Genomic DNA, 26,713 nt, shown 5'->3' with positions numbered 1-26,713 from the left:
AACTAGGGATTATTTATGGAAGCTGATTTTTAAATGGAGCATGGTCTTATTGTCTGGAGAGTTAGAACCGAATAGACCTTCTGTTCTTTGGATTATGCAGGCACTGACTACATGGTTATGCCGAAAGAGGCTAATGTCTTGCACATTGGGGGTCATTTGATACATTAGCACCCAGCACCTTGCTTAAAGAGAGCGTGCGCTGATTGGTTGAATCACTCTCCTTGCCCTAGGGCCTGCGGTGGCTGTCTGCCCCACTGGGTGTGTGTGCTTATACCAACTAACAATCCTACAGACAGACAATCAGGGCTTGGCTACATTATGGGCACTCCAGCTACAGCTATGCTGCTGTAGCATGATCGTCTAGATGAGGGATGTGGGTGTATGGTCGTTTAAATGATTAACTGATAAGCCTGGATTTACTGATCAATACAAATGACTGCATGCACTCCCTCCCCCCTTGCTGCCTTGTATCAGAGGCAGCAAGGGTGGGACAGGAATGTGCCCATAGGGAACCCCTAAAAACCAGCTCCACATGAGCACTGGATCCCATGGAGCTGCCTGCCTTCCCCCATCTCCTGCGCTTCTGCCTCTGATAGAGAGGCAGCAGCACGGAGCATGAGGGGGGCAGGTGAGAGCTGGTACTCATAGGAAGCCGGCTTTCAAGCTGGCTCACTGCACATATCAGCTCCTGTGGAGCCACCTGTTCCCCCTCCCCCATGCTGCTGCCTCTCTATGGGTGAGGGTCAAGTGGGATGCCAGAATAGTCCCTGTCTGTGGTGAGCTGGGGTCCTCCGTGGACAGATGCTGCTGTATCAGAGGAAGCAGCACAAGGTGGCAGGCGGGAGCCAGTTTTTAAACCAGCTCCCTTGCAGACTGGCTCCCACTTGCCACCCTGCACTGCTTCCTCGGATATAGCGGCAGCAGCATGAGGTGGCAGGGGGCTTCCCAGGGGTGGGGCTGGCAGCTCACTGGCTGCCAGTCCCACCACCAGGGACCATCGAATAATCATGTAACCTCTAAGATTTGGTGCGGTTACACGATTATTAAATTAAACAATATCTAAATATCCAGTCTTGAACAGATTCTCAAAGGGTATGTCTACACTACCACCCTAGTTCGAACTAGGGTGGCTAATGTAGGCATTTGAAGTTGAAAATGAAGCTCGGGATTTAAATATCCCGGGCTTCATTTGCATCTTGCTGGGTGCCGCCATTTTTAAATCCCCGTTGGTGCGGACTCCGTGCCCGCGGCTACACGCGGCACGGAGTAGGTAGTTCAAATTAGGCTAATTCGAACTACCGTTACTCCTCGTGGAACGAGGTGTAACGGTAGTTCAAATTAGAAAGCCTAATTTGAACTACCTACTCCGTGCCGCGGGATATTTAAATCCCAGGCTTCATTTGCAACTTCGAATGCCTACATTAACCACCCTAGTTCGAACTAGGGTGGTAGTGTAGACATACCCAAACTGTGGTCTGTGGACCATCAATGGTCCATGAGCTCCATTCAAGTGGGCCACGGATAATTCCCTCTAAGGTGCACCTCTGGGCAGACAAACACGAGAGAATGAAGAGCTGCCTACCTAATTAGTGTCTCGTAGGTATGGGTCCACTAATTAGGTGCCCAGACCTTGGACCTCACATGTAAGATGAGATGGTGGCCTTTGGGGGAATAGATGGAAGGGGGTAGTGGGGGAAATAGGAGATAGGCGGGGAGGCAGTGAAGTGAGAAGAGGGGATGCAGGGAATTGGGGACATGCAGGGCTGCAGCGGCCAGAGTCAACTTTCCCCAGCTCCAGAGTTGCAGCTGCCATGGAGAGACAGCCCTCTTCGCAGCCTCCACCACTGTGACAGGGGAGAGACCCATCCTGATAGTAAAATATGAGGTATGGGCTTTTATTTGTAGAACAAAACACCTTTAATTATTCTTAAGATGTTTTATATAGAGCACTTTTATCCAAAGCACTTTACAATAGTTACTGATGGTACGAACAGTATTTGGAAAAATCATTACGTGGGCCACTGAGACCCTTAGAAATTTTCAAGTGGTCTGTGAAAACAAATTTGAGAACCATTGGCCCAGATGCTTCCCTCAATTGAAGGGTTTTCCCCATCACTGTGGGAAATCTACCTCCCTGTGTGGATTCCATTGACCTAGCCACATCTACAACAGGAGTTAGATCAGCATAGCTATGGAGAATACATAATTGTAACTATGTCAACCTAATTTATTAGCATAGACCAGGCCTCTGTTATTACAGTCAGCTACTTACCTCTTGACTTGCTAATAAGCCTACAGTAGCTGGTCTTCCCCAGATACTAATTTCCTAGGTAAGGTCCCTCCCCCAGCATCTGTCCCTCTGGCACTAGCCTCCGGACAGGAAGCCAGTCTCAGCTGGTGTTTCCTCAGCCAGGTGGATTCCTCAATCCCCGAGCTCCAGGTAGGAAAGTCTCCCATTGATTTACGTCATGTTTCTGTGATCTGGGAAAACACCGTTCCTTGTTCTGTATCAGGATCAGAGGCTGAAATTCCCCCCAGACACAAGGACTACTTTAACAAAGACGCATTGCAGATACCCATTTAAAGGCTGACAGTTTATTAGACTGAATATTGGGTATTGCTGGGTTCATTCCTCACTGAGCTGAGGAAGCACCTGCCTCTGGACCATTCCTAGAGCCCTGAAAATCCACAGATAGCCACAGACCATTTCTGTGGATAGTAGGCGGATGCGGATATGACCGCGAGCAAGGACTTCAGTGTCCAACATGGGCATCCCAGGGGGCGCAGCGTGAGCAGGGCTGGCAGCCAGAAGCCAGTGGCTGGGTGGAGTCAGGGCTGTCCAGCACCCCCTCATCATGCCATTTCCTGTTCAGTGGCATGGGCTTCTCAGGCAATGCCCATGTCCCCTGGTCCAGCAGCATTGGCCATGCTTCCAGCTTCCCCCCGTCCCATTTCCTGGACAGCAGGGCCTGCCCCCAGTCATGGCACCCCCCTTCCTCTGACTGTGATGCAATACCCACTGCTGGGTGCCCTTGCTTGCAAGCCCCCAGGAGCAGCACACAATGTGACACTTCCCCCCCGCACCCCAGGTGTTCCCCTTCTCCTCAAGACTGTTCCCGCATTGCTCCTTACCCCACCCTCATGCTGTCTCTTCCCTGCCAGACCCTGTCCCCCACATTTGCTTATCTCCACTCCCCCCCCCCCCCCCCCCCGGGTTCAGATGTTGCTACGGGTGAAAGACAGACCGTGAGTCAGGTCATGGGTTGATCCTGGGGGATCCGGATCGGATGGGGATCCACATTTTTTTATCCACCCAGGGCTCTGAGCATTCCTTTCATGAAACCCATGAAGAAATTCAGAATCAGAGCACTGCTGGTTTAGAGAGCCAAGTCCCGGTCGATGGCCACCGTGGCACATTTGTATTGGAGTTGATGGAAGGGAGCGTTGACCCTTTGACAGGTTTCTGTCAGCCTCGGTTCCTGGGCCTGAGGGGGAGCCTTTTTTCATACTCACAGACTGAAGTTCTCGGGTAGGAAGCAGCGGTTTCTGAGCAACCCCGCCCACAGCTGGACGCCCACAATGCCAAAGATAAAGAAGACAAAGAAACAGAGGAGGAGGACGTTCCCCAGCATGGGCAGCGTGTCCAAGAGCAGCGTGACCAGGATGCGCATACCTGAGGCAAAGGGGGAGCAGCCATTAAATTTCCTCATTTCTCACATTTGGGCTAAGCTCTTTCCATCCTGTCTTTTCCCAGTCAGCCTTCTGCCCGCTCCCTACTCAACTCCCTTCCGTAACCTTCCCACAGTCTTCCCACCTAATGTACTTTTCACCCTCAGTTGTCCTCTACACACCTACAGCTCTCCCACTCACCACTAAATTCCTGACAGGGACCTTGGGACTTTCTCCCCTCAACTCTGTATGCCCTCATCAGCCCCTGCTCTTCATAGTCACCATGGCACCTAATCCACAATCTTTCCACACACCTCTTTTTTTCCCATTCTTCTCCAATGAACTCCTCCCCTTCCTCTCAGAATTCTCCTTCCTTGTCTTTTCAGCTTAACTCTCTTCCTTCTTAACCTAGACTGAACTCTGCCATTCACCCGTAAGCACCTCCTACTCACTGCACCTCTAGATGCCTGCAGTGTGTATTAAAATCCTGTTCTCTTCCTAATACCTCTCCTCTCTTCTAAATTCCTTCTCCTCCTTAAAATATGGGACTTCCATTGGCAGTTATAATTCATACAAGTTCAGGAACATTCAGTTCTGTACCAAAGACAAATTGATGGTGACTTTAACTTGACATTTACACAAAAAAATTGATTTCATCCGACATCTCTGTAATATTCTGCTCATCTCTCTCTCCTTTTTTGTGTGTGTCTCTAGCATTCATTCTGTTGCTTATATTGATCTTTAAGGAAACCTTCACTGTCACCCTTTTTACTTTGGTACCTCAATAAGTCTTTTTCACTAGAGGCTGTCAGCTCCAGTCCATGCTGTCCCTCCTCTGACTGGATAAACCTCCCTGCACAACTCCTAAATAACTGACACAACCTGCTCTAGTTCTTGCCTTTACCATCTCTTGTATCTCTATTTCTTCCCTTCCCACCTTATGTTTCTATCCTTCTCTAGCTCCACTGCATAGGAGATAGGACAAATCACCCAGGATTTGCAAATATATTAAGTGAATTACATCCACAGTTAGACAGTGGCAGATAAATTCCGCCATCCATCAGTTCTGCAGGGGGTGAAATTACAAACAGGGTTCTGAAGCTATTGTAATGATAAAAACAACAACAAACAGCCAACAAGATTAAGTGTAATGGACAGGACCAGAAAAATAATGACAGCCTAGGAATTTCCAGCATTACTGGACAGAATGGGGCCAAGCAGCACCCGTTGAAGAAACAGACTACTTCAGTCAGCTGAATTATTTGGCTGATAGCCATGGGGAATTAGATACACTGGACTCCAGACACTTAGAAAGTACCTTTTCCAGTGATGTTGCATCTGCATTTAGCACACATAATCCTCCAAATTTCTGGGTGGGCGCAAGATTATTATCTATACACCTACTTACTGTTTGTTTGTTTTTTACAGCTGCCCATCCCTGTATCATCTGAACACCTTCCATTTAAAATCAATAGTGACAGAAAAATCCATGGAGACCAGTGTTCCCCATAAACTGTATGCTTGTGCGGACACTCGGGAGAAATTCTAATGCCACCCAGCTAATTAGCAGAATGCCCACAGCTAGGTTTTCTGTTTCTGTTGGTGGTGCGCTTTCACACGTGCCTTGGTGAGCATCAAATTATTCCGCACAGTCATGGAAAATATTAACAGATAGATGGAGAAGATTAGAGGAAACATTGCTGCATTTCTGGAGACCGTATGGAGTCTCTGGCAGTGACACTTCTCTCTTTTTAGGGCTCAAACCCTGCTTGGAGTAGGTTTGTTTATGCAGGTGTTTCGCCCTATAGAAGGGGTTGTTTATATTGAGCAGCATCACTGCTGTGGGAAAGGAAGGTTTCACATTGTTTCTTAAAGACAATAAGGAACATGGAGAGGGTCAGAGCATCATTTCACTCCCTGAAAGACAAATCACCAATACTCAATCCACATTTTGCATCTGTCTTGCCCTTCCCTTATTGCTAAATAGAAGGGTGGTCCCAGCGAGGAAAAGGTAGAGAATGGATGATTTACACAATTAACATGGCCATGGGGGATTCTAAGTAATGACTCAGGGCTTGTCTCCATGGGGAAAGTTACTGGCACACAACTATACTGTTATATCACTTTGAAAGCAATATAACCTAAATGGAAAAAAGGCTCTCTTATTCCCCAATAAGAGTGTCTACAGGGGAAGCTAAACTACAGCAATATAATTATACTCCTATGGTTCTGCTTGTAAATTTCCCTGTGTAAACAAGCCCTAAGAAGCTGAGGAAGGGAGGATGTGGGGCTGCTGCAGCATAACTGAAGACATGGTCCACAATGTGTCCTTGAGCTATTGTTACAATACAAGAATGGTGGCAATGTTCCCCGTTCACAAGATATAGCCACTCCCCTCCATACACACAGACACCACATCAGACACACCCCTCGTTCCTTACACACCACTCCTTTCCCTTAAACTAACTTTTCATCGACTTGCAAAGCCATTTGGAGAAGAGCTCTCTCGCAGAGAGCAGGGCAGCATACTACATAAACAAATGGAACAGTGTGGCTGGTCTCTGACCATCTTTTGATCACCACCAATTCGATCCTGTTTCTAAAGATGGTTAGATGGATGGACTATTCACTAAAACCAGCATGGGGGTAGGAACTACATAAGGACCAGGGAACACAATAGCAGCTGTAGGAGTCAGCACACTCAAGATACATATGCCAACATTTTCAATATAACTTGAAGAAAAGATGCCAACCATCACAGTTGCTCCTTTATCTCAGCAGTGTCTGGAATTATTGGCAGCAATGAACTGAAAAAGTAGGACAACAGGGAACCAACTTACTGGGAACTCTGTTAATGGCTCTGAGGGGCCGAAGTACTCGGACAGTCCGAACAGCGGAGAAACTGACATTCTGCAAGTCCAGGGAGTATTCCAGCATGCTGCAGAAAACACAAACATGGGAGCATATGAAAGATCTGCGGGAGAAATATTAGATTATCGAACAATTATATGCCGAGGGCCCACAGAGAAACTTTTTATTCTGTCTTCCCCATTGGGAAAGGTTTCTGGAAGAATTAATTATGCTTATTAGCTTAACAGAATAAAGTCAATGAGAGAGAACTTTGCATCTCCCTCTGGGTATGTCTACACTACAAAGTTAGTTCGAACTAACGGACGTTAGTTCGAACTAACTTTAATAGGTGCTACACTAGCACTCCGCTAGTTCGAATTTGAATCGAACTAGCGGAGCGCTTAGTTCGAACTAGGTAAACCTCATTTTACGAGGACTAACGCCTAGTTCGAACTAGCTAGTTCGAACTAAGGGCTGTGTAGCCCTTTAGTTCGAACTAGTGGGAGGCTAGCCCTCCCCAGGTTTCCCTGGTGGCCACTCTGGCCAACACCAGGGAAACTCTATGCCCCCCTCCCGGCCCCGGACCCCTTAAAGGGGCACGGGCTGGCTACGGTGCCCGTGCCAGGTGCAAGCCTGCCAGCACCCAGCTAGCAGACCCTGCACCTGGCACGGCACAGAGCCACCCACCCGATGCCCCCCAGCCCACCCCCTCTTGCCGGGACCAGGCTGGCGGCTCCCGGGAGCTTGCCCTGGACCGCAAGAGGCGGGCACCTTCCTGGGCTAGTGCGGACATCGTGGACCTCGTCCACGATCTCCGCACTAGGCACAGGAAAGTGGCCGTCTAGGGCAGGAGAGCTGCCAGCCTGGCCACCCAGGACCAGGTGTGCATGAAAATCAAGGGGGTCCACTGAGACCCCCGACCCTGAGCCCTGAGCTTACAATGGCCGTACTGGGTCAGACCAAAGGTCCATCTAGCCCAGTAGCCTGTCTGCCGACAGCGGCCAACCCTAGGGACCCTGGAGGGGATGGACCGAAGACAGTGACCAAGCCATTTGTCTCGTGCCATCCCTCTCCAGCCTTCCACAAACCTTGGGCAGGGACACCACTCCTACCCTCTGGCTAATAGGACTCCATGGACCCAACCTCCATGACTTGATCTCACTTCCCTTTCAACTCTGTTCTAGTTCTAGCCTTCACAGCCTCCTGCAGCAAGGAGTTCCACAGGTTAACTATTTGCTTTGTCAACAACAACAACTTTCTCTTACTAGTTTCAAGCCTGCTACCCATTCCTTTCCTTTGGTGTCCTCTAGTCCTTCTTTATGGGAACTCAGGAAGAACTTTTCTGAATGCACCCTCTCCACCCAACCCCTGCTTTTAGAGACCTCTATCCTGTCCCCCCTCCGTCTCCTCTTTTCTAAGCTGAACAGTCCCAGTCTCTGTAGCCTCTCTTCATCTGGGACCTGTTCCCAACCCCTGATCATGTTAGTTGCCCTCCCCTCTCCCAGCCTTTCTCTTCCCCTCTCCCACCTCCTTTTCCCAGTCTCCCCCAGTTTTTGTTCAATAAAGACAGAGTCAATGTTGGAAGAAACGTTATCTTTATTTTGTACATCAATAAGAAGGGGGCTAAGGAAGGGTAAGTGGAAGGAGGTGAGGGAGGAATGGGGTACGAGCCCCCGATGGGGAGGACTGGGCTGGCTCTGCGGGCTTCTGGGGGTGGAAGCTCTCCTGCAGCCCCCCAATTACTCCCTCTCCCCAGATGGCAGCCTGCGGCAAGTGCAGCCGGGCTGATGGCCGAGTGGTGTGATGTGCCCAGTGTGGGCACTCAGGGCACTCCAAGCCAGAACTTCTTTGCAAGCGGGGCACCCCTTAGAACTGTGTGTCCGGGGTGGAGGTCGGGACCCTTTAAGCGCAGCCCTCGGCTAGCCTGAGACAGCATCTCCATGCTCTAAGTCCTCCTTTTATGCCCTGCCGGCACTGCTTCCGGCCATCCTTAAGCCCTGTTCAGAGTCCACTCAATGTGGACTTGCTAGTTCGAACTAGCAAAACGCTAGTTCGAACTAGTTTTTAGTTCTAGACGCGTTAGTTCGAACTAGCTTAGTTCGAATTAACTAATTCGAACTAAGTTAGTTCGAACTAGCGCTGTAGTGTAGACGTACCCTCTCTCTCTTTGGCTTTCATTACTGGTCTTATACAGCTTTGAAGGGGGTGGCTTCCTGAAGATTATTCTGTTATCCAGGATGAGAATTTTCAAAGAAAGGTTTCTTTGTAACATAATAATGTAAATACTGTAAACAATCTGTGGCCACTTAGGATTTTTTGGCTCTCACTATTCTGAACCCCGGAGCATCCAGAACAGACCTCAGACACTCCTACTACAACAGTGTAGACCAGTGTTTCTTAAACTTTTTAAGACCAAGGAACACCAAACAATAATTTTTTTTTATGAGGAACACCAAGAATTTTTTGTTGAGGAAAAAAAAAAGAGGTTGAGGGGAAAGTTATTGAGCAAAAAAAAGGGGATCGGCCATTTTTAACTCTGTTGTTCTTCACAGCACATCTCCAGAACAGAGTTTAAGAAACACTTGTGTAGAGCCCCCCTCCCCCGACATCTATATTCTCCTGTATGACAGATGTAGACAGATAAACACACATGCAAGTCAAAACACTTCATAGTTTGATATGATATTTACCTGTTCAAAGTACCATACACACTTTGTGCCGTTGACCTCCTAAGAAGCCTGTGATATGTATAATCAGGGCTTGACAAATAATGCTATCTACTCTCCCGTGGCAAGTAGATTGCAACCTGGAAGAGCCGGGTTCGGGCGATTTGCGCACGCGCAAAACGATCTGCACGTGCGCAGATCACCGAACAGCATGGCTGGCAAGCGGGGCTCACCGCGGTTCAGCAAGTCCTGTGTATAATGAATTATTATCCCCATTCTACAGCTGGAGATACTGGGTATGTCTACACTGCAGAGTTTTTTTGGAAAATCAGCCATTTTTCTGAAAAAACTTCACTTAAGTCCACACTGCAATTGCGATCTTTCGAAATAAAAAAATCGAAAGAACAGAGGGGGTTTTCCAACATTGGTAAACCTCTTTCTACAAGGAAGAAGCCTTTTTCCAAAAGAGTTCTTTCAGAAAAAGGCGTGTGTGGATGGTGAAGAGGGAGTTCTTTTGAAAGAAGAGGAAAGAGGAAAAAGCCTGTGATTACTATGGTGGCCACTCCGTCCATAGTAATCATAGCTTAAATGCGAAATAGTGTCCATTCAGTGTGGACGCTATCTTTCAAAAAAGTAGATTGCTTTTTCAATGTGCTTTTGCTGTGTAGATGCTCTCTTTCAGAAGAAGTTTTTTTGGAATATCTCTTTCAGAAAAGCTTCTTCCGAAAGAAGGCACAAAAAGGTTAAGAGACTACCTTTTTGTGACTCAGGTTATCAAATGCAGGTGATCAAAGCCCACAGGTAAGTCAAAAACATGGAGACTTGAGACACAGGTCAGAAATTGGGGGGAGCGTGGCTATTATAGCATAGAATCATAGAAGTGGAAGAGACCTCAAGAGATCATTGAGTCCAGTCCCCTGCCCTCACGGCAGGACCAAGCATAAATCTGGGATAAAAGAGACAGAAGACAGAATGGGGGGGGAGAGGTGGAGGCAAAACCAAATCAGTATATTAGTTGTCTATATACTAATACAAGTAGTATGGGGAATAAGCAGGAAGAAATCAAAATAAACACAACTATGACACAGTTAATATCACAGAAACTTGGTGGGATAAGACACACAACTGGAATATTGGTTTGGAAGGGTACACCTTGCTCAGAAAGGATAGGCAGGAAAAAAGGGAGGAGGTCTTGCCTTATATATTAAAAATATATACACTGGGACTAAGGTTGAGGTGGAACTAGTGAACAGACTTGTTGAGAATCTCTGGGTAAGGATAAAAGGATAAAAAACAAGGATGATGTCACAGTCGGGGTCTACTATAGACCACCTAACCAAGAAGAAGTGAAATAAGGTTGTTTTGGGCAACTAACAAAATTATACAAAGCACAGGACTTAGTGGTGATGGGGGACTCAACTATACAGACATCTCTTGGGAAAATAACAGCAGGACACTGATTATTCAATAAGTTCTAGGAATGTATTGGAGACAATATTTTTATTTCAGAAGGTGGAGAAAGCTGCTCGGGGGAGGCTGTTCTAGATTTGACTTTAACTAATGGGGAGGAACTGGTTGAAAATTTGAAAGTGAAGGTAGCTTGGGTGAAAGTGATCATGAAATGACAGAGTTTATGATCCTAAGGAATGGTAGGAGAGAGGACAGCAAAATAGAGACAATGAATTTCAGGAAGGCAGACTTTAGCAAATTCAGGGAGTTAGTAGGTAATGTCCCATGGGAAACATGTCTAAGAGGAAAAACAGAATACAGTTGGCAGTTTTTCAAAGAGACATTATTAAGGACACAAGAGCAAACCGTTTTACTACATAGGAAAGATGGGAAGTATGACAAGAGACCACTCTGGCTTAACTAGGAGATCTTGAATGATCTAAAAATTAAAAAGAAGCCCTAGGGAGAAAAAATGGAAACTAGGTCAAGTTACAGAGGATGAACACAAACAAATAACAATAGTATGTAGGGGCAAAATTAGACAATCCAAGCCACAAAATGAGTTCAAATTAGCTAGAGATATAAAACGGTAACAAGAAAAAATTCCTTAAATACATTAGATATATTAAATATATTAAACACAAGAGGAAGACAAAGAAGAGGGTAGAACCCTTGTTCAATGAAGAGGGAAAAACGATAACAGCAAATGTGGAAATGGCAGAGGTGCTTAATGACTTCTTTGGTTTGGTTTTCACCAAGAAGCTTGGTGATGATTGTATGCCTAGCATAGTGAATGTTAGTGAAAATTAGGAAGGTTCAAAAGTTAAAATAGGAAAAGAACAACTGAAAATTACTTAGAAAAGTTAAATGTCTTTAAGTCTCCAGGGCCTGATCAAATGCATTGTAGAATACTCAAGGGTTATAATTCAAAAAAATCTGGACAAACTGGAGAAATGGTCTGATGTAATAGGAGGAGATGCAGTGATCAGGAATAGTCAATATGGATTCACCAAGGGAAAGTCATGCCTCACCAATCTGATTAGCTTCTATGATGAGGTAATTGACTCTGTGGACATGGGGAAGACAGTGGATGTGATATGTCTTGACTTTAAAAAAGCTTTTGATATGGTCTCCCACAATATTCATGCAAGCAAATTATGGAAATATGGATTAGATAAATGGACTGTAAGGTGGATCGAAAGCTGGCTAGATTGTCGGGCCCAATGGGTAGTAATCAACAGCTCGATGTTAGGTTGGTGGTCGGTTTCAAGTGGAATGCCTCAAGGATTGGTTCTGGGGCTGGTTTTGTTAAACATCTTTATTAGTGACCTGGATGAGGGGATGGATTGCACCCTCAGCAAGTTTGTGGATGACACTAAGCTAGGGGGAGAGGTAGATACGCTGGAGGGCAGGGGTAGGGTCCAGTGTGACCTAGACAGATCAGAGGATTGGGCCAAAAGAAATCTGATAAGGTTCAACAAGGACAAGTGCAGGGTCATACACGTGGGACAGAAGAATTCCAAACATTGTTACAGGCAGGGGACCAACTGGCTAAGTAGCAGTTCCGCAGAAAAAGACCTGGGGATTACAATGGATGAGAAGCTAAATATGAGTCAACAGTGAGCTCTTGTAGTCAAGAAGGCTAATAAGGGTATGTCTACACTACCACCCTAGTTCGAACTAGGGTGGTTAATGTAGTCAATCGAAGTTGCAAAGGAAGCCCGGGATTTAAATATCCCGGACTTCATTTGCATCTTGCTGGGTGAGGGGGGATTTGATAGCAGCCTTCAACTTCCTGAAAAGCGGTTCCAAAGAGGCGGGAGAGAGGCTGTTCTCAGTAGTGACGGATGGCAGAACAAGGAGCAATGGTCTCTAGTTGCAGTGGGGGAGGTCTAGGTTGGATATTAGGAAAAACTATTTCCCTAGGAGGGTGGTGAAGCACTGGGATGGGTTCCCTAGGGAGGGGGTGGACTCTCCAGCCCTAGAGGTTTTTACGTCTCCGCTTGACAAAGCCCTGGCTGGGATGATTTCGTCAGGATTGGTCCTGCTTTGGGTAGGGGGCTGGACTCGATGACCTCCTGAGGTCTCTTCCAGCCCAAGGATTCTATGATTCTATTCTATGAATAGGATGAAATTCAACAAGGACAAAGTCAAAGTACAGTAGACTTCCGATAATCCGGAACCTATGGGACATAGATGGTGCCGGATTATCAGATATGCCGGACTATCAGGAGGTACTATAAGCTGGTTATATATATACTGTATACATTATATACTGTATATAAAGTGTTCGTAACCCTTTTTACTGTACATACTGTATACAGTATACTGTAATGTAATGTTTTAGTTTTTTTAAGCCTTTTTTACCCTTTTTGCTCAGTTCAGCTGCTGCTGCTGTTACCTTGTGACTCATTTTTTGCTGAAGCTCACTCACTAGGCTCTTGCCATTTTGATGCTGGACTATCAGGAGTGCCGGACTATTGGATGCCGGACTATTGGAGTTTTACTGTATTGCACTTAGAAAAAAACAATCAATTTCACACATACAAAATGGGAAATGACTGTCTAGGAAGGAGTACTGCAGAAAAGGGTTTAGGGTTCACAGGGGATCACAAGCTAACTATGAGTCAACAGTATAGGAATGCTGCAAAGAATGCAAACATTCTGGGATGTATTATCAGAAGTGTTGTAAGCAAGACATGAGAGGTAGTTCTGCTCTACTCTGCACTGATTAGACTTCAGCTGGAGTACTGTGACCAGTTCTGGGCACCTTATTTCAGCAAAGATTAAGACAAATTGGAGATGGTCCAGAGAAGAACAATAAAAAAGATTAGAAGTCTAGAAAACATGACCTGTGAGGAAAGATTGAAAGATCTGGATTTGTTTAGTCTGGAAAAAAGAGGACTAAGAGGGGACTTGATAACAGTTTTCAAGTACTTTAAAAAGGTGTTACCAGATGGAGGGAGAAAAACTATTCTCCTTAACCTCTGATGATAGGACAAGAAGCAATGGGTTTAAATTGCAACAAGGGAGGGTTAGGTTGAACATTAGGAAAAACTTTCTAACTGTTGGAGGTCTTAAGCACTAGAAAAAAAGTTGGCTTGGGTGGTTATGGAATCTCCATTATTGGAGATTTTTAAGAGCAGTTTAGACAAACGAATGTCAGGGAATGATCTAGATCAGGGCTACTCAACATGTGGCCCGTGGGCCCATTTGCGGCCTGTAGTGCAGTTTGTGTTTAGGAGAGGCTCAACACATGTCCCACAGATGGGATGCTTTGAACATGGCCTCCTTTAGGAACACGCTCCACAATGGCGAGGCATCTCCCAGGCAGGGTGAGCATTGAAAGATGCAAGCAGACGGGCTGGCTGGAACAGACGAGTACAGTGTGTTGGCGTTTCTAGCCCCCAGGGAGAAGGTGCCGGGAGTGCCAGGGCATTGTGGGAAGTGCTTTGTATTCATGCCCATCGGTATGAAAAAAAGCTATTTGCATATCTATTTTCATGTATATACAACCACAATTAAGTTGTGGCCCTCGGCATATGCTGTGAGTATCATTGTGGCCCCCGGGGCTTCCGAAGTAGAAGCCAGCCTAGACCTGGTCAAGATGGTGTTTGGTCCTGCTATGAATGCAGGGAACTGGACATGATGATCTCTCAAAGTTCCTTCCAGTTCTATGATTCTGACTTTTCCAAGACTGGGGTGGCAGAAATGAAACTAGAACTTGGAACTAGAACTTGACTCATCCTTCTATGCCACACGCCCTCTCAGTGATTGTTATGGGAATGATTATAATGTCATAATAGTGGGGAAGGAGGGAAAGGGAAAGGAGGCAGAAATGTGAAAACAAAGAATTCTTGAAAGGGATACTGTCAGATTGGTTCAGGCTTAAAATTTTCCATTTTGAATATTTTTTTTCCAAACTCTCAGATCAAGACCCAGTTCAAACTTTTGGTTGTTTAATTTAGATTTTTATTTTGCTCCAAGCTCATGGTTTGCATCCCAAAGAAAGTAGCACAGCTTTAGAGCAAGGAAAGCCAGAAAGTGACACTGACAATTTTATTTTCATCATTCAACTTCAGAGGAACGTTAACAGGAAAAACACAGAACTCATAGTAAAAGGAGGAGGGATGGGCTGGGTGGCATAATTAGATCTCAGTCCTGAAAAGACTTTGTCTGATGAGGTTAGCAGATTATCCACATTAGGTGAAATCCTGGCTCCACTGAAGACTGAGGGTACATCTACACTGCATGGCTATTTTGGGATATCTCCAGTATCCTGAAATAGTTACCTTGCGTCTACACAAGCCGCCCATTATTTCAAAATATTTTCTATCTCGGTAGACTTCGTTGCATGAGGGATAAGGGATGGCTCAAATAGCATGTTATTTTGAAATCTGGCACTATACAGGGAGTCCCCAGGTTACATGGATCCGACTTACATCGGATCCCTACTTACAAACGGGGTGAGGCAACCCCGCACTAGCTGCTTCCCCCCAGTAGATCAGGGAGACGCAAAGCTAGCGCCCCCTCCCCCCCCGCAGCAAACCAAGGAGACGCAGAGCAGCTTTTCTCAGCAGACACCTCAGCTTGAGAATAAAGGACTGAGGGAAGTGAGGTGTGGGAGAATAAAACTGAGCTCTGGAGAAATGTTTGGCTAGAGTTTCCCCTACATTATGTACCAGTTCTGACTTACATACAAATTCAACTTAAGAACAAACCTCCAGTCCCTATCTTGTACGTAACCCGGGGACTGCCTGTATAGATGCGCCAAATTTCAAAATAAACTATTTTGAAATCGTTTTGAAATAAGATACGCCATTTGCGTAGTGCAAATGGCGTATCTTATTTCGAGTTTAGGGTGTTGTGTAGATCCCCCACACATACAAATCCCTAACCACCTGCATATATTTTTGCATATAAATCCAGATTCCAAACATGCAGATTTTGCATGACATATTATTGACATGGGCTAATAGGAAAACTCAGAACGAGATCTCTCTTATTTCTCTGGTTTGTCCAGATCACTTTGAATTGTTGTTTGTTAGGCCAAATGGTCTATTCCGACCCAGCAAGTCTTTGCACAATAGACTGACATGCCAATAAATGTGTGACACAAGCATTTCTCATCATTCCTCATCTTTTGTAAGTTTTCATTCCATGCCTAACCATTCCTACACCCCTGCATCTCTGCTGCTTGCAAGAAGCAGCCAAGGAAAATGATTTCAAAACAGCTAAAACCAAGAAGAGACCAAACAAGTAAGACTCGGAGTTTTAAAATATTAAAATTGTTTGTAACGGCACATCAGAGCAGTTGGATTTATGCTGACTGGAGAACAACTTGTGCATATGCATTATTGCTCCAGGAGAGAGATGAAAAGAAGCGGATATGGAGACAGGCCAGATGGCCAAATAATTGATAAAGTAGCTACCAAAGTCACAGAATGCCCTTGGCACTGGGTTCAGCAGATGAAAGGATCATGTCCACGCTGTGGCATCTCCATGGCTCCAAGGCAGTAGTGGGTTCAAGCAAACAAGTTGAAGCATGGGGTGACACTGGAGAGTTTTGGGTATTAGGAGAATTACGGTCACTGCTAAGTTCATGGAATGCAGCTGCAGGATGGTCCAGGTAGCAATGCCAGTCAAACCATCTATACTTAACAAGGAGAACATAACCTTTCAGGATGTGCATGCAAGTTTTGCCATCCTTATGCATGCCCTGTCACCTCAAGATATACAGCATTTTGCCATACATGTGTGAAACCACACATGGATATGTTTACCTGTAGTATGCCATTCAACCAGCAAAAGTCTGTGAGCTCGACAGAGTTCCAGGCAGGTTGTAGCCTCTGGTTAAAAAGGGTGACAAGAAGGGAGCCTGAGCTATATGGAAGCCTGTTTGTACCTCTCGTTGTCGTATTTGCCTTGACTAAATGCCTGCTTTCCAAGTGTTGGTTTTAATCTATACAACCTTAGGTGGTTTGAGACCCTGTTACTGGAGAGACTGGTAGGGAAGCACTCAGGTTGAAGGCCCCCTCACTATGGTTCACCCCCTTACAGAGACAGGAACTCTCCCAAACTCTGCTGTAGTGACTAAAATAAGGGGAGAGGGAGGACCTTGGGTTAGGTCCTCTCTCTATCTTCTGTTTGTCTAGGTACTTATAATCCCTATCACCATAATACCTGAGCACCTTCCAACCACTCACAATCCCCCTGGGAGCTAGGGATAATAGTGAAGGACTTTTACAAACCAAGGTCACAGGCACAGAGATTGGGTGATTTGCCCAAGGTCACACAAGGAGTCTGTGGCAGAGCTAGGAACAGAAGCCAAGGCCCTGAGTCCTAGACCCCTACTTTCATCTCGAGACTGGGATCTTTCAGTTAAACCCATGAAGATATATAGCTGCATTCCTCTGTTCACTCTGATACACTCAGCTTTATCAAACAATAAAAGGCATCCAAAGCTGGATGTTTTGGCTCCTATAATCTACAAACAGTGACAATCAGTGGGTAATATTAACCAGTGTAGGATGGAAAGGAAGGGAAGATTATATTTAGACAGTGTCAGAGCTTGGAAAAGTTGAAGGAAATTTTCTCCTGCTCCTTGAAGGTTTTATTGTGGGCTACTATCATTCAGGCTGGCTACGTCTACACTGGCCCCTTTTCCGGAAGGGGCATGTAAATTTCACGAGTCGTCGTAGGGAAATCCGCGGGGGATTTAAATATCCCCCGCGGCATTTAAATAAAAATGTCCGCCGCTTTTTTCCGGCTTTTAAAAAAGCCGGAAAAGAGCGTCTAGACTGGCCCCGATCCTCCGGAAAAAGTGCCCTTTTCCGGAGGCTCTTATTCTTATTCAAAGTAAGAATAAGAGCCTCCGGAAAAGGGCACTTTTTCCGGAGGATCGGGGCCAGTCTAGACGCTCTTTTCCGGCTTTTTTAAAAGCCGGAAAAAAGTGGCGGACATTTTTATTTAAATGCCGCGGGGGATATTTAAATCCCCCGCGGATTTCCCTACGACGACTCGTGAAATTTACATGCCCCTTCCGGAAAAGGGGCCAGTGTAGACGTAGCCAGCCTGAATGATAGTAGCCCACAATAAAACCTTCAAGGAGCAGGAGAAAATTTCCTTCAACTTTTCCAAGCTCTGACACTGTCTAAATATAATCTTCCCTTCCTTTCCATCCTACACTGGTTAATTCAAAGTAAGAATAAGAGCCTCCGGAAAAGGGCACTTTTTCCGGAGGATCGGGGCCAGTCTAGACGCTCTTTTCCGGCTTTTTTAAAAGCCGGAAAAAAGCGGCGGACATTTTTATTTAAATGCCGCGGGGGATATTTAAATCCCCCGCGGATTTCCCTACGACGACTCGTGAAATTTACATGCCCCTTCCGGAAAAGGGGCCAGTGTAGACGTAGCCGCAATGTCTACACTACACTGATCTATCGGAAAAAGGTACGCAAATTGTGCTCCTCTTTCGGAAGAGCCCTTCTTCCTCATGGGAGGAGGAAGACAGGGCTTCTGAAAGGATGTGTCTGCTCTTCTGCCTTTTTTTGTGGAACTAGTTCCCTGGTTGCGGTGGAGTTTTTCCAGGATCCTGGAAAACCCTCATAGTGTAGACATAGCCGTCAGGCATGGCTCTTTCATCTTTCCCAGGCATGCTCTCCTCTTGAGTGTTATTTATTTATTTAAATAGACATTCATTTTAATCACGCTCAACTGAATAAGAAATAATAGCACCGGAGGCTCAAAGATCTCTGAACCTCAGCTCTCTGCAGAGCTACAACATTCAAGAGCAGCGCGTACCTGAGCTGGGCCAGCTGATGAATGAAGCTGTTGGAGCAGCAGCAGCTAAGGCTGCTGCTGAAGAACTGAGAGAAAGCCGTGATTTTTCAAGAGTGGGGGGGAAGCACTTTTTGCGTTGCATTCGAAGGTGTGTTTGAGTCCAAATGCGGCCCTATGGGATTTCATTAGCAGCAAGTTTCTCTCAGCTGACAGTGATGTTAAGCCTGACCTGCTGCTGTTTCAATGCCTTTTGGATTACAAGTGACCAAGCTGACACTCAAAGGCTACATCTACTAGACGAGTTTCTGTGGCAGAAAATATGCTAATGAGGGACTCATTAGCATAAGTCATGATCACATTTGCATATTTTCTGCCGACCCATATTTTCATTAGGGGTTTTTGCGCAAAAATAAGCAGTGTGGATGTTTCCTTTTTGCACGAGATTGGTATACCTCTTTTTTTGAGGCATAAGGATCTTGCGCAAAAGGGCTTTTGCGCAAAAAAGGAAATGTCCACATGGCTTGTTTTTCCGCAAAAAGCCCTAGTGGAAAAACGGATTGGCAGAAAATATGCAAATGAGATCCTGGCTTATGATAACGAGTACCTCATTAGCATATTTTCTGCCACAAAAACTCATAGTGTAGATGTAGACAAAGAGCATGCAGGTTGAGAAAGCGTTGGGCTCCCATGATCTCTGGTCAACAGACTCACCAGGCCTCTGAGCAAGGTAGAGGTGGGTCCTCTGGCTCCATGCTACTGGAAAAGGCAGAAGCGTTGGTGGCTGGGACAGCCAGTCCTCAGTGTTGCCAGGAGTATGCCACCTGGGGCTCCGGTAGCGATTTAAAGGCAGTGGCAGCGGCAGCCTTTTGAATCACCGGGCCGTGGGGCTGTTGTCCCCTTTGCTCCCCCTGTCAACAGGCCAGTCTGGTGCTCTTCAGCCCTTAAAGGAATTCAGTTTAGAGACTGGCTCAAGCTGCAAAGTTCAGAATGCTCCATAGGTTCAAAATCTGGGGCTGGCCTAGAGGTATTGATTTGGCCTCTTCACTAAGGATCTGGTTTTGCCTTCGTTACTGTGAGCAAGTAGCATCTGTCTCTGTGATTATCCCATTGGCTGTGTCTCGAAACTGGAGGGGACTAGGAGAAGGAGTCCTTTGCTTCTAGGTAGGGTTGCCAGGTGTCCAATATTGAACCAGACAGTCCGGTATTTTTGCCTTCTGTCTGGTAAAAAAATTTCAGAAAATACCGGACACCTAAAATGTCTGGTATTTTCTGACTTTTTCCCAGCCAGGAGGTGAAAATACCGGGTGCTTACCGGGTTTCACAGGGGAGCTGTCTGGCCTGGGCAGGGAGCCAAGATGGTGGACGGCCGCCAGCAGCCTGTTAGGGCCAAAAAGCCTCAAAACCGTTTCTTAAAATATTTTTTAGCTTAATAACTCTCGGGGATCTTTTTTTTTTTTTTGCTCAACAACTTTGGTCCCCCCAGTGGTTTTTTTTTCCCCCGTGGGTTTTTTTTTGCAGGTGGGGGTGTTTGGTATTTTTGGCGAAACCATCTGGCAACCCTACTTCGAGGACACTAGCTCAAATGCAGGATCAAAGTGCCTGAGAGCTATCATAGCCTGAAGGCTGCTAGCAATGGCCACAATGGGTTTGATGTGCTCCTGAGCAGACTTGCATGCACAGCATAAAATCCATCGCTTTAGACAGCAGTCACAGCAGGGAGGCCCACACAGCATAAAAGCCATCACCTCAGACAGAAGTCACAGAAAGGAGGCCAAGGGCTGAAGAGGCCTTAAACTCAATTATCCTCTCCTCACAGAACATGATCCTTCTTGGCCCATGCGGCGGGCGGATTAGGAAAGATTCCAGTACTGGAACCTTGTCCTCTGCAGACGCAGAAGGCATCAGTCTCCAGGGTTGTTAATCCAGAGTCTGGCTTCAGCACAAAATTTCACTCACCCTATTACAAGCAGAGAGAGGACACGGTCCAGTAGCAGCTTGTCAGTGGGGTTCATAATGGAAAGCAAATAGTGGAAGTGTCTGGAAGGGCACCAAGTGCTGCTGAAATTTCTCAGGGAGTAAAGGGTGGGAGCTTCCACTGGAAACTTTCCCTCCTGGAGCGCTCCATCCCCTCCCACCCAGCTGCTGCATACTATTGATGTCAATAGCGCTTTGGTTACTGACATCCACTGAGGAATTGGCCCTCAGAATCACACTGGGGCTTATCAGTTCGTGACTCTCAAGTTTCATTGCTAATAGGTCTAGAGAACAGCTCCCGCTCCACTGCTAGTATCCTTAATTGATGGAGAACCAGAGAGTGAGGTATGCAAAGACAACATATGGTTCATTGGGGTTCTATGTGTGGCCCATGTGACATTTTGTTTACCGTTGCCCATGCACAGGGTTGCCAGATTTTGCTGAGTTTTGCTCCCGTAGTATTTTCCTACTGGTATTACAAAAGCAACACTAATGTAAAAACCAAGGGCACATGAAGTGAGGCGCATGTTGATTGCAGACAACATAGACTGTGAGAGTCGTGTGCTCCCTTTGCATCCGATCAAAGTGCTGCTACCGTTCAATTGGAACACCCTTCAAATTCTAGGTACGCGAGCAAGTTAGCAGAACTCCCTTATCCTAGGAGATCATGGTGGTTATGACAATCTTGTGGCCCCCTGAGATGAAGGAGAGCCACTCACTAGCCTAAGTTGCCCCTCACTGAAATAGAATATGGGATGGCCAAGAAGAAGGGAGGGAAGGAGAAAAGTTGCTGCTTCGAAGACACAAAGTCAGGCAGAGTCAACAAAGAGCCAGAAGGTCAGGATGCTCTTCCTCCCACAGGCGCGATTCACTGGCTCTTCTCAGCCAGCACGAAACTGTAAACAATTCCGTAAACTGTAAATATTCATCCTCGGTGCTTGAGGATCATGCCTCCATAGAGGCAGAAGTCTCAGCAAATCATCTTTAGGCAACCAACAAGATCTGTCCTGCAACTCCCTTTGAGCGCTCCTTGAGCAGCCATCTCACTGAATCCTCCCCTTTCAAATAATGGAACATAATTATGGGATTCATCAAAATGTCCCTTTTTTTCCTCCCTGTAACTCTGTAACCTACAGCTGAAGATGCGTTTCAGAAGGCCGAGCAGTGCCCCATTTTCTGATCCCATCACCAGTGAGCTTTCCCGTAATTACAGAGATGTGTTGCAGACTTTATGCTCTACAATTAACGCTAATTGCATTACATTGTCACAAATGCATCATTTATTCCTCATGAGCTCATGGGATTGGTCCAGACAGTTTGATACAACAGGTGAGGACTTAATAGCATGCTACAGAAGTGGCTGATGGCATAGGGAGCTCTGAACACTGGGTGCGAAACCAGCTAGCAGTGCTGAGACCATTTTGGCTGAGACGTAGGATTAGATCATTCTAGCAGCACTGAGACCTAGGATTTCCATAGGTAACCTGGCTGACAGATTGGTACAGTAACCGTCTGACTGCCTAGGAGGCAACAGCACATTCCTGAGTAAAGTACACAAGAAAGAGACTTCTTTGGAATGGCAAAACTATTAAATCAAGCAAAACCATGAGACTATAACAGGAAAAGCTGCTTCATTTGGGCAAATTTCCTGGACTTGTTCTGATTATCTAGTTTAACTTGTTTCTTAGAGATGTTTGACTGCACAAGGAACACAAAGCTGAATGTGAAACCTGTATCTGAGCCTGCCCTTTCTCAAGCTAGAGGCTTTTCTGAGCCATGGATGCTAATACATCACGTCCCCAAATACAATTTGCAGGTTTCCCCCAGCAAACCTCCCCCCTCCCAAGTCACACTGGGCACAACATTTTCTGCGGTGCACAAATGCATTGCTGGTGTGGTAACAGCAAAATGCACGCAGTATGATTTAAAGCCCTGTTTCCATCCCCCCATTAAGATACTCTCTATTCAGTGGAGCAGGGTGGATATTTGGAGGGAATGCAGAAGATGGCAGAGCAGAAAATGACTTTGATCTTAGATATTCTGAATCTGATTAAGTCTGTCAGAACACGTTCATAAGAATAAGGGATGTTGTATGGCCACAGAATGGGGTACACCACATAGTTAGCTGGTTGGCCTGTGAACTTTCATCTTACTAGTGTTTTGTACTGGACTTTTCAGGGTCACGGTTGTTCCCTTCCGGAGTGCTAGCTACAATGGTCTAAAAATGACACATTTTGTGAGAAAACGGGGTGGCCTGAAGAGTCTGGAAGCAGTGAAAATAAGAGTGCGAAACCCCTGGATGCGACTGTTTTTCTGCAAAAACTCACGAAGCAACCACACCCCCAGCGCGTTTTTGTGCAAAAAAATTGAAAGAGCAGAGGGTTTTTTGTGCAATAGCTATTCCTCATTCTAAGTGGAATAACTCCTTTTTGCGCAAGAATTCTTGCACAAAAAGGTGTGTGTGGATGGGGAACAGGGTTTTTTGGGGGGGGTTTTGGCGCAAAAAGAGGCAATCAAAAAAAGCACAGGTGCTCTGGTGGCCATTCTGTTAATAGCAATCAGAGTTACCTTTCGAGACAGCGTCCATGCAGTCTGGACACTCTCTTTCGCAAAAGTGCATCGCTTTTTCAATGCGCTTTTGCAGTGTGGATACGCTTTCACACAAGAAGCCTGTAGGGTAGACATAGCCTCAGCCTAGCAGATTATGGTTCAATTTTAGACATTTAAGTGCAAGACACTGGTCCAGACACAAATATTTCACAATCCGGCACTATTCTGTGGTACTCAGTGAAGCTGCTCTGGGTTATGTCAGGAAGAATTTGATCAAGAAATCCCATTGTGAGTGGGCCTCTGAATTAGGTATTGATTGGAACTGGTCACAATTTGCCATTCAAAACTACTTTTTAAATACAGTAAAACTCCAATGGTCTGGCATCTGACGGTCCGGCACCATCAGGAACTCGGAAGTGCTCCGGGCAGCCGGACCATTGGAGCTGCTCTGCCCCCAGCTTCTCCGATTCAGCCGCTGCTAAAACTGACCAGCGCTGAATCCGGGAAGCAGGGGGCAGAACAGCTGGAGTGCTGCCGGGTAGGTCCAGTAGCGCTGCCCCTTGGGGCTGCGGGACCAACCCAGCAGCACCCCAGCTGTCCCGGATTCAGCCGCTGCTGAAATTGACCAGCGGCTAACTCCAGGAAGCCCGAGATAGAGCTGCTCTGCCCCAGCTTCCTGGAATCAGCCGCTGGTCAGTTTCAGCAGCAGCTGACTTGGGTACACCTGGGACAGAGCAGCTGGGGTGCTGCTGGGTTGGTCCCCGCAGCGCCGAGGTTTGGCGCTACCAGACCAACCCAGAAGCACCCCAGCTGCTCTGTCCCAGGCGTCCCAATTCAGCCGCTGCTGAAACTGACATGGGCTGACTCCAGGAAGCCCGGGGCAGAGCAGCTCTGCCTCTGGCTTTCTGGAGTCAGCCGCTGATAAGTTTCAGCAGCAGCTGACTTGGGGATGCCTGGGGCAGAGCAGCTGTGGTGCTGATGGGTTGGTCCAGTAGCACCGCTCCTCGGTGCTGTGGGACCAACCCAGCAGCCTTCCAGCTGCTCTGCCCCAGGTGTCCTGATTCAGCCGCTGCTGAAACTGACCAGGGCTGACTCCAGAAAGCCCGGGGCAGAGCAGCTCTGCCTCTGGCTTTCTGGAGTCAGCTGCTGATCAGTATCAGCAGCGGCTGACTTGGGGACACCTGGGGCAGAGCAGCTGGGGTGCTGCTGGGTTGGTCCAGTAGCGCCGAGGAGCGGCGCTGCGGGACCAACCCGTCAGCACCACAGCTGCTCTGCCCCAGGCGTCCCCAAGAGCAGCTGGGGTGCTGACGGGTTGGTCTCGCGCCAAGGGTCGGCGCTACCGGACCAACCCAGCAGCACCCCAGCTGCTCTGCTGCAGGCGTCCCCGATTCAGCCGCTGCTGAAACTGACCAACAGCGGCTGAATCGGGGACTCCTGGGGCAGAGCCGGACTATCAGAAGGGAGGGCTATGAGGGGGTCTGGGGTAGCATCTCCCCACCCCACCCCAGACCCCTCATAGCCCCCCCCTTCTGATAGTCCGTCATATCTGATAATCCGGCACCCCCTGGGTCCTAAAGGTGCCGGATTATTGGAAGTTTACTGTAAATGGCCTTCTCTCCCCACCTCTTACAATGAAAATATTTACAGAAAACTTTCATTTTCCCTGCAATTTTGACCCAAAAAAACCTCCTAGCAGTTAACATTTCTTTGGTTTTCATTTTCTCCCCCTCACTTTTTTTAACTTTGCGCCCTGAAAAAGGGAAGATCAAGGCAAAAACCCCATCCAGTTAGTGTTTTTTGCATCAATTCTCCCTCACAGCTGGCCATCTCAACCAAACTGCCCTCTCACCATGAAAGCAGATACCTATGGGTCAGGATTGACCATCACTGGAGGGCAGGGTGGTGGAAATGTGAAAGCGGCCACCGTGGTGACCAGTGGAGCTGACAGCTTTTGTGGGTCCCTAGGTAATGTGCTCCTAGAAGCGGTTGGGCTAAGGATGGAAGGGGTGGAGCCGAAGGCAGCCACCCCATCCATGAGGTGTGTGGGTCACACCAGCTCTTTTAAACACTTCCTGGCTGTAAGCACCCCAGGATGTGCTTTAAGGCCATCACTGTCCTAAAATCCTCCACATTCCATCCCTGGTAGTGCTTGGCAGAGGTTCAGATTCAGAGTTCATCAAAAGCAGCTGCTCTATCAGCAACCACAAGGGAAGCCAAAAGCAGCAAGATAACTAAGCTTCAAGTGAAAGTGTTTCATTGCTTCCATATTCTGCAGCTAAGGCTTCAGCCTGGGTGTTCATTTCACTAATTTGTCCCATGTGCGAAAGGCGACCATCCCTGGCTGTATTCGGGAATCTGACTCTGTCTAGTTGAGATGGTGACCTGCGAGAGCCATTCTGAAATTTAGGCATTTTATTTCCTTTATTTAATAAAATATTCCTTACCCAACTCTGAGCCCAATTCCATAGCTATGAGATTTTGTGCTAGCCCTTCTTTGTCACCTGACACGTGCTAATATCATTTACTATTTTCAGTTGTGCACACCCCAAGATGTTCTACTAGGCACAGGTGAGGGAGGGCTGTGAGGAGTGATACTGTAGTGAGGAGGGGAAAATACTTTTAGGAATAGTAGGACAAGATCTCAGTGAAAAGAAAGAGGTGGAGAGGAAGGACTGTGAGTAATAACTGAGCAGAAGCGCAGCCTCTTTGGGAAAAAAAGATATTCTGCTTTGTATTTAAAGTTAGTTCGAGCCTTTGTTAGCCCAATTGGTTTTGACAGGGCCCAGATGGGAACAGTTGATGAACATACAGAAAAGACAAATCATTCAGCAAGAGACAACGCTGACCTGGCAGCCGGTCAAACTGAGAGGCTGCAGATCCTTTGGAGCAGATGTGTGTGTGTGAGAGATAACATTCTGAGAACTGTACAAAACGGGTACCTATTCGTGTGCCTAGGAGAAAGAAATAGGTTTTGCTTATGGTTGCACTCATGGGAAATCCCAATGCAATCTGAGGGCCCAAATGCCAAGAGTTGGGCAGATGATGTGTGTACTCAGTTTTAAAAAATTGGAGCCGCTACTTTATTATTACTATTTGTGTTACATTAGTGCCTGTAGGTCCCCACTGAGATAACTGCCTAACATAATGTGACCCTTTACAAACACCTAAGAGGCAGTCCCAAGTCCTAAAGAGACACAGACAGGATGGAAGGGGAGCAAGAAGCAGAGGAAGGTGCAACGCCTTAGCCACACTCACCCGACAGGGTAGAACCCAGAACTCCTGGCTCCTAGTTCCAAGCATTATCCACTCAACTGCATGGTGCTTGAAGTAGTTTCACTCCACAGCTTCCGCCAAGGGGTAATGGCAGACTCTTAATGGGCCTATGCTCATTACACTGGGTTCTGAGGCCATGATGTTTCTTTGCTTGGCCAGGCTGTTTCCCTTTTAAAAGTATCCTTCTGTCACTAAAAGCAGGAATGCAGAATGGGACTAAAAACATAAAGCCGATGTCAAATTAAGAATAGGAAGAAGAGAGTTAAATGGCAGCTATTTTGTCCTTGACACATCAGTACCACCTGGTTATTGCAACCAGGCTTTTGAGTATTCTTGCTCCATTCCTAAAAATAGAGAAGCATGCGAAGGATGCTTCATCACCCTGAATTTCCTTCTCTGTTGGTTCAATTCAGCCATTGCCTTTAGAGGGGACAGCGTTAGCTCAGAATTTACTCATTATGATTATTGTCCGATTGGGAAAGTCTTCAAAATTCTGCATCTTC

General features: G+C 46.6%; 1 protein-coding gene across 6 annotated transcripts in view; it reads right to left on the bottom strand.

Moving 5' to 3' along the window:
* CACNA1G (calcium voltage-gated channel subunit alpha1 G) overlaps window positions 1–26,713 on the bottom strand; it is a 332,806-nt gene that overhangs the window by 152,438 nt on the left and 153,655 nt on the right. For all 6 annotated transcript variants that reach the window (XM_075903781.1, XM_075903780.1, XM_075903782.1 and 3 more), the window contains exons 4-5: window positions 6,510–6,607; window positions 3,514–3,673 (exon numbers count right to left, since the gene is read on the bottom strand). In XM_075903781.1, coding sequence (XP_075759896.1) covers window positions 3,514–3,673; window positions 6,510–6,607 — 258 coding nt within the window. The remainder of the gene's footprint in view (window positions 1–3,513; window positions 3,674–6,509; window positions 6,608–26,713) is intronic.

Source organism: Pelodiscus sinensis, chromosome 20 (assembly GCF_049634645.1).
Source record: "Pelodiscus sinensis isolate JC-2024 chromosome 20, ASM4963464v1, whole genome shotgun sequence".
In the NCBI taxonomy this organism is placed as follows: Eukaryota; Metazoa; Chordata; order Testudines; family Trionychidae; genus Pelodiscus; species Pelodiscus sinensis.
Note: the sequence above shows the minus strand (reverse complement) of the source record. Positions and strands in the feature narration are given on the sequence as shown.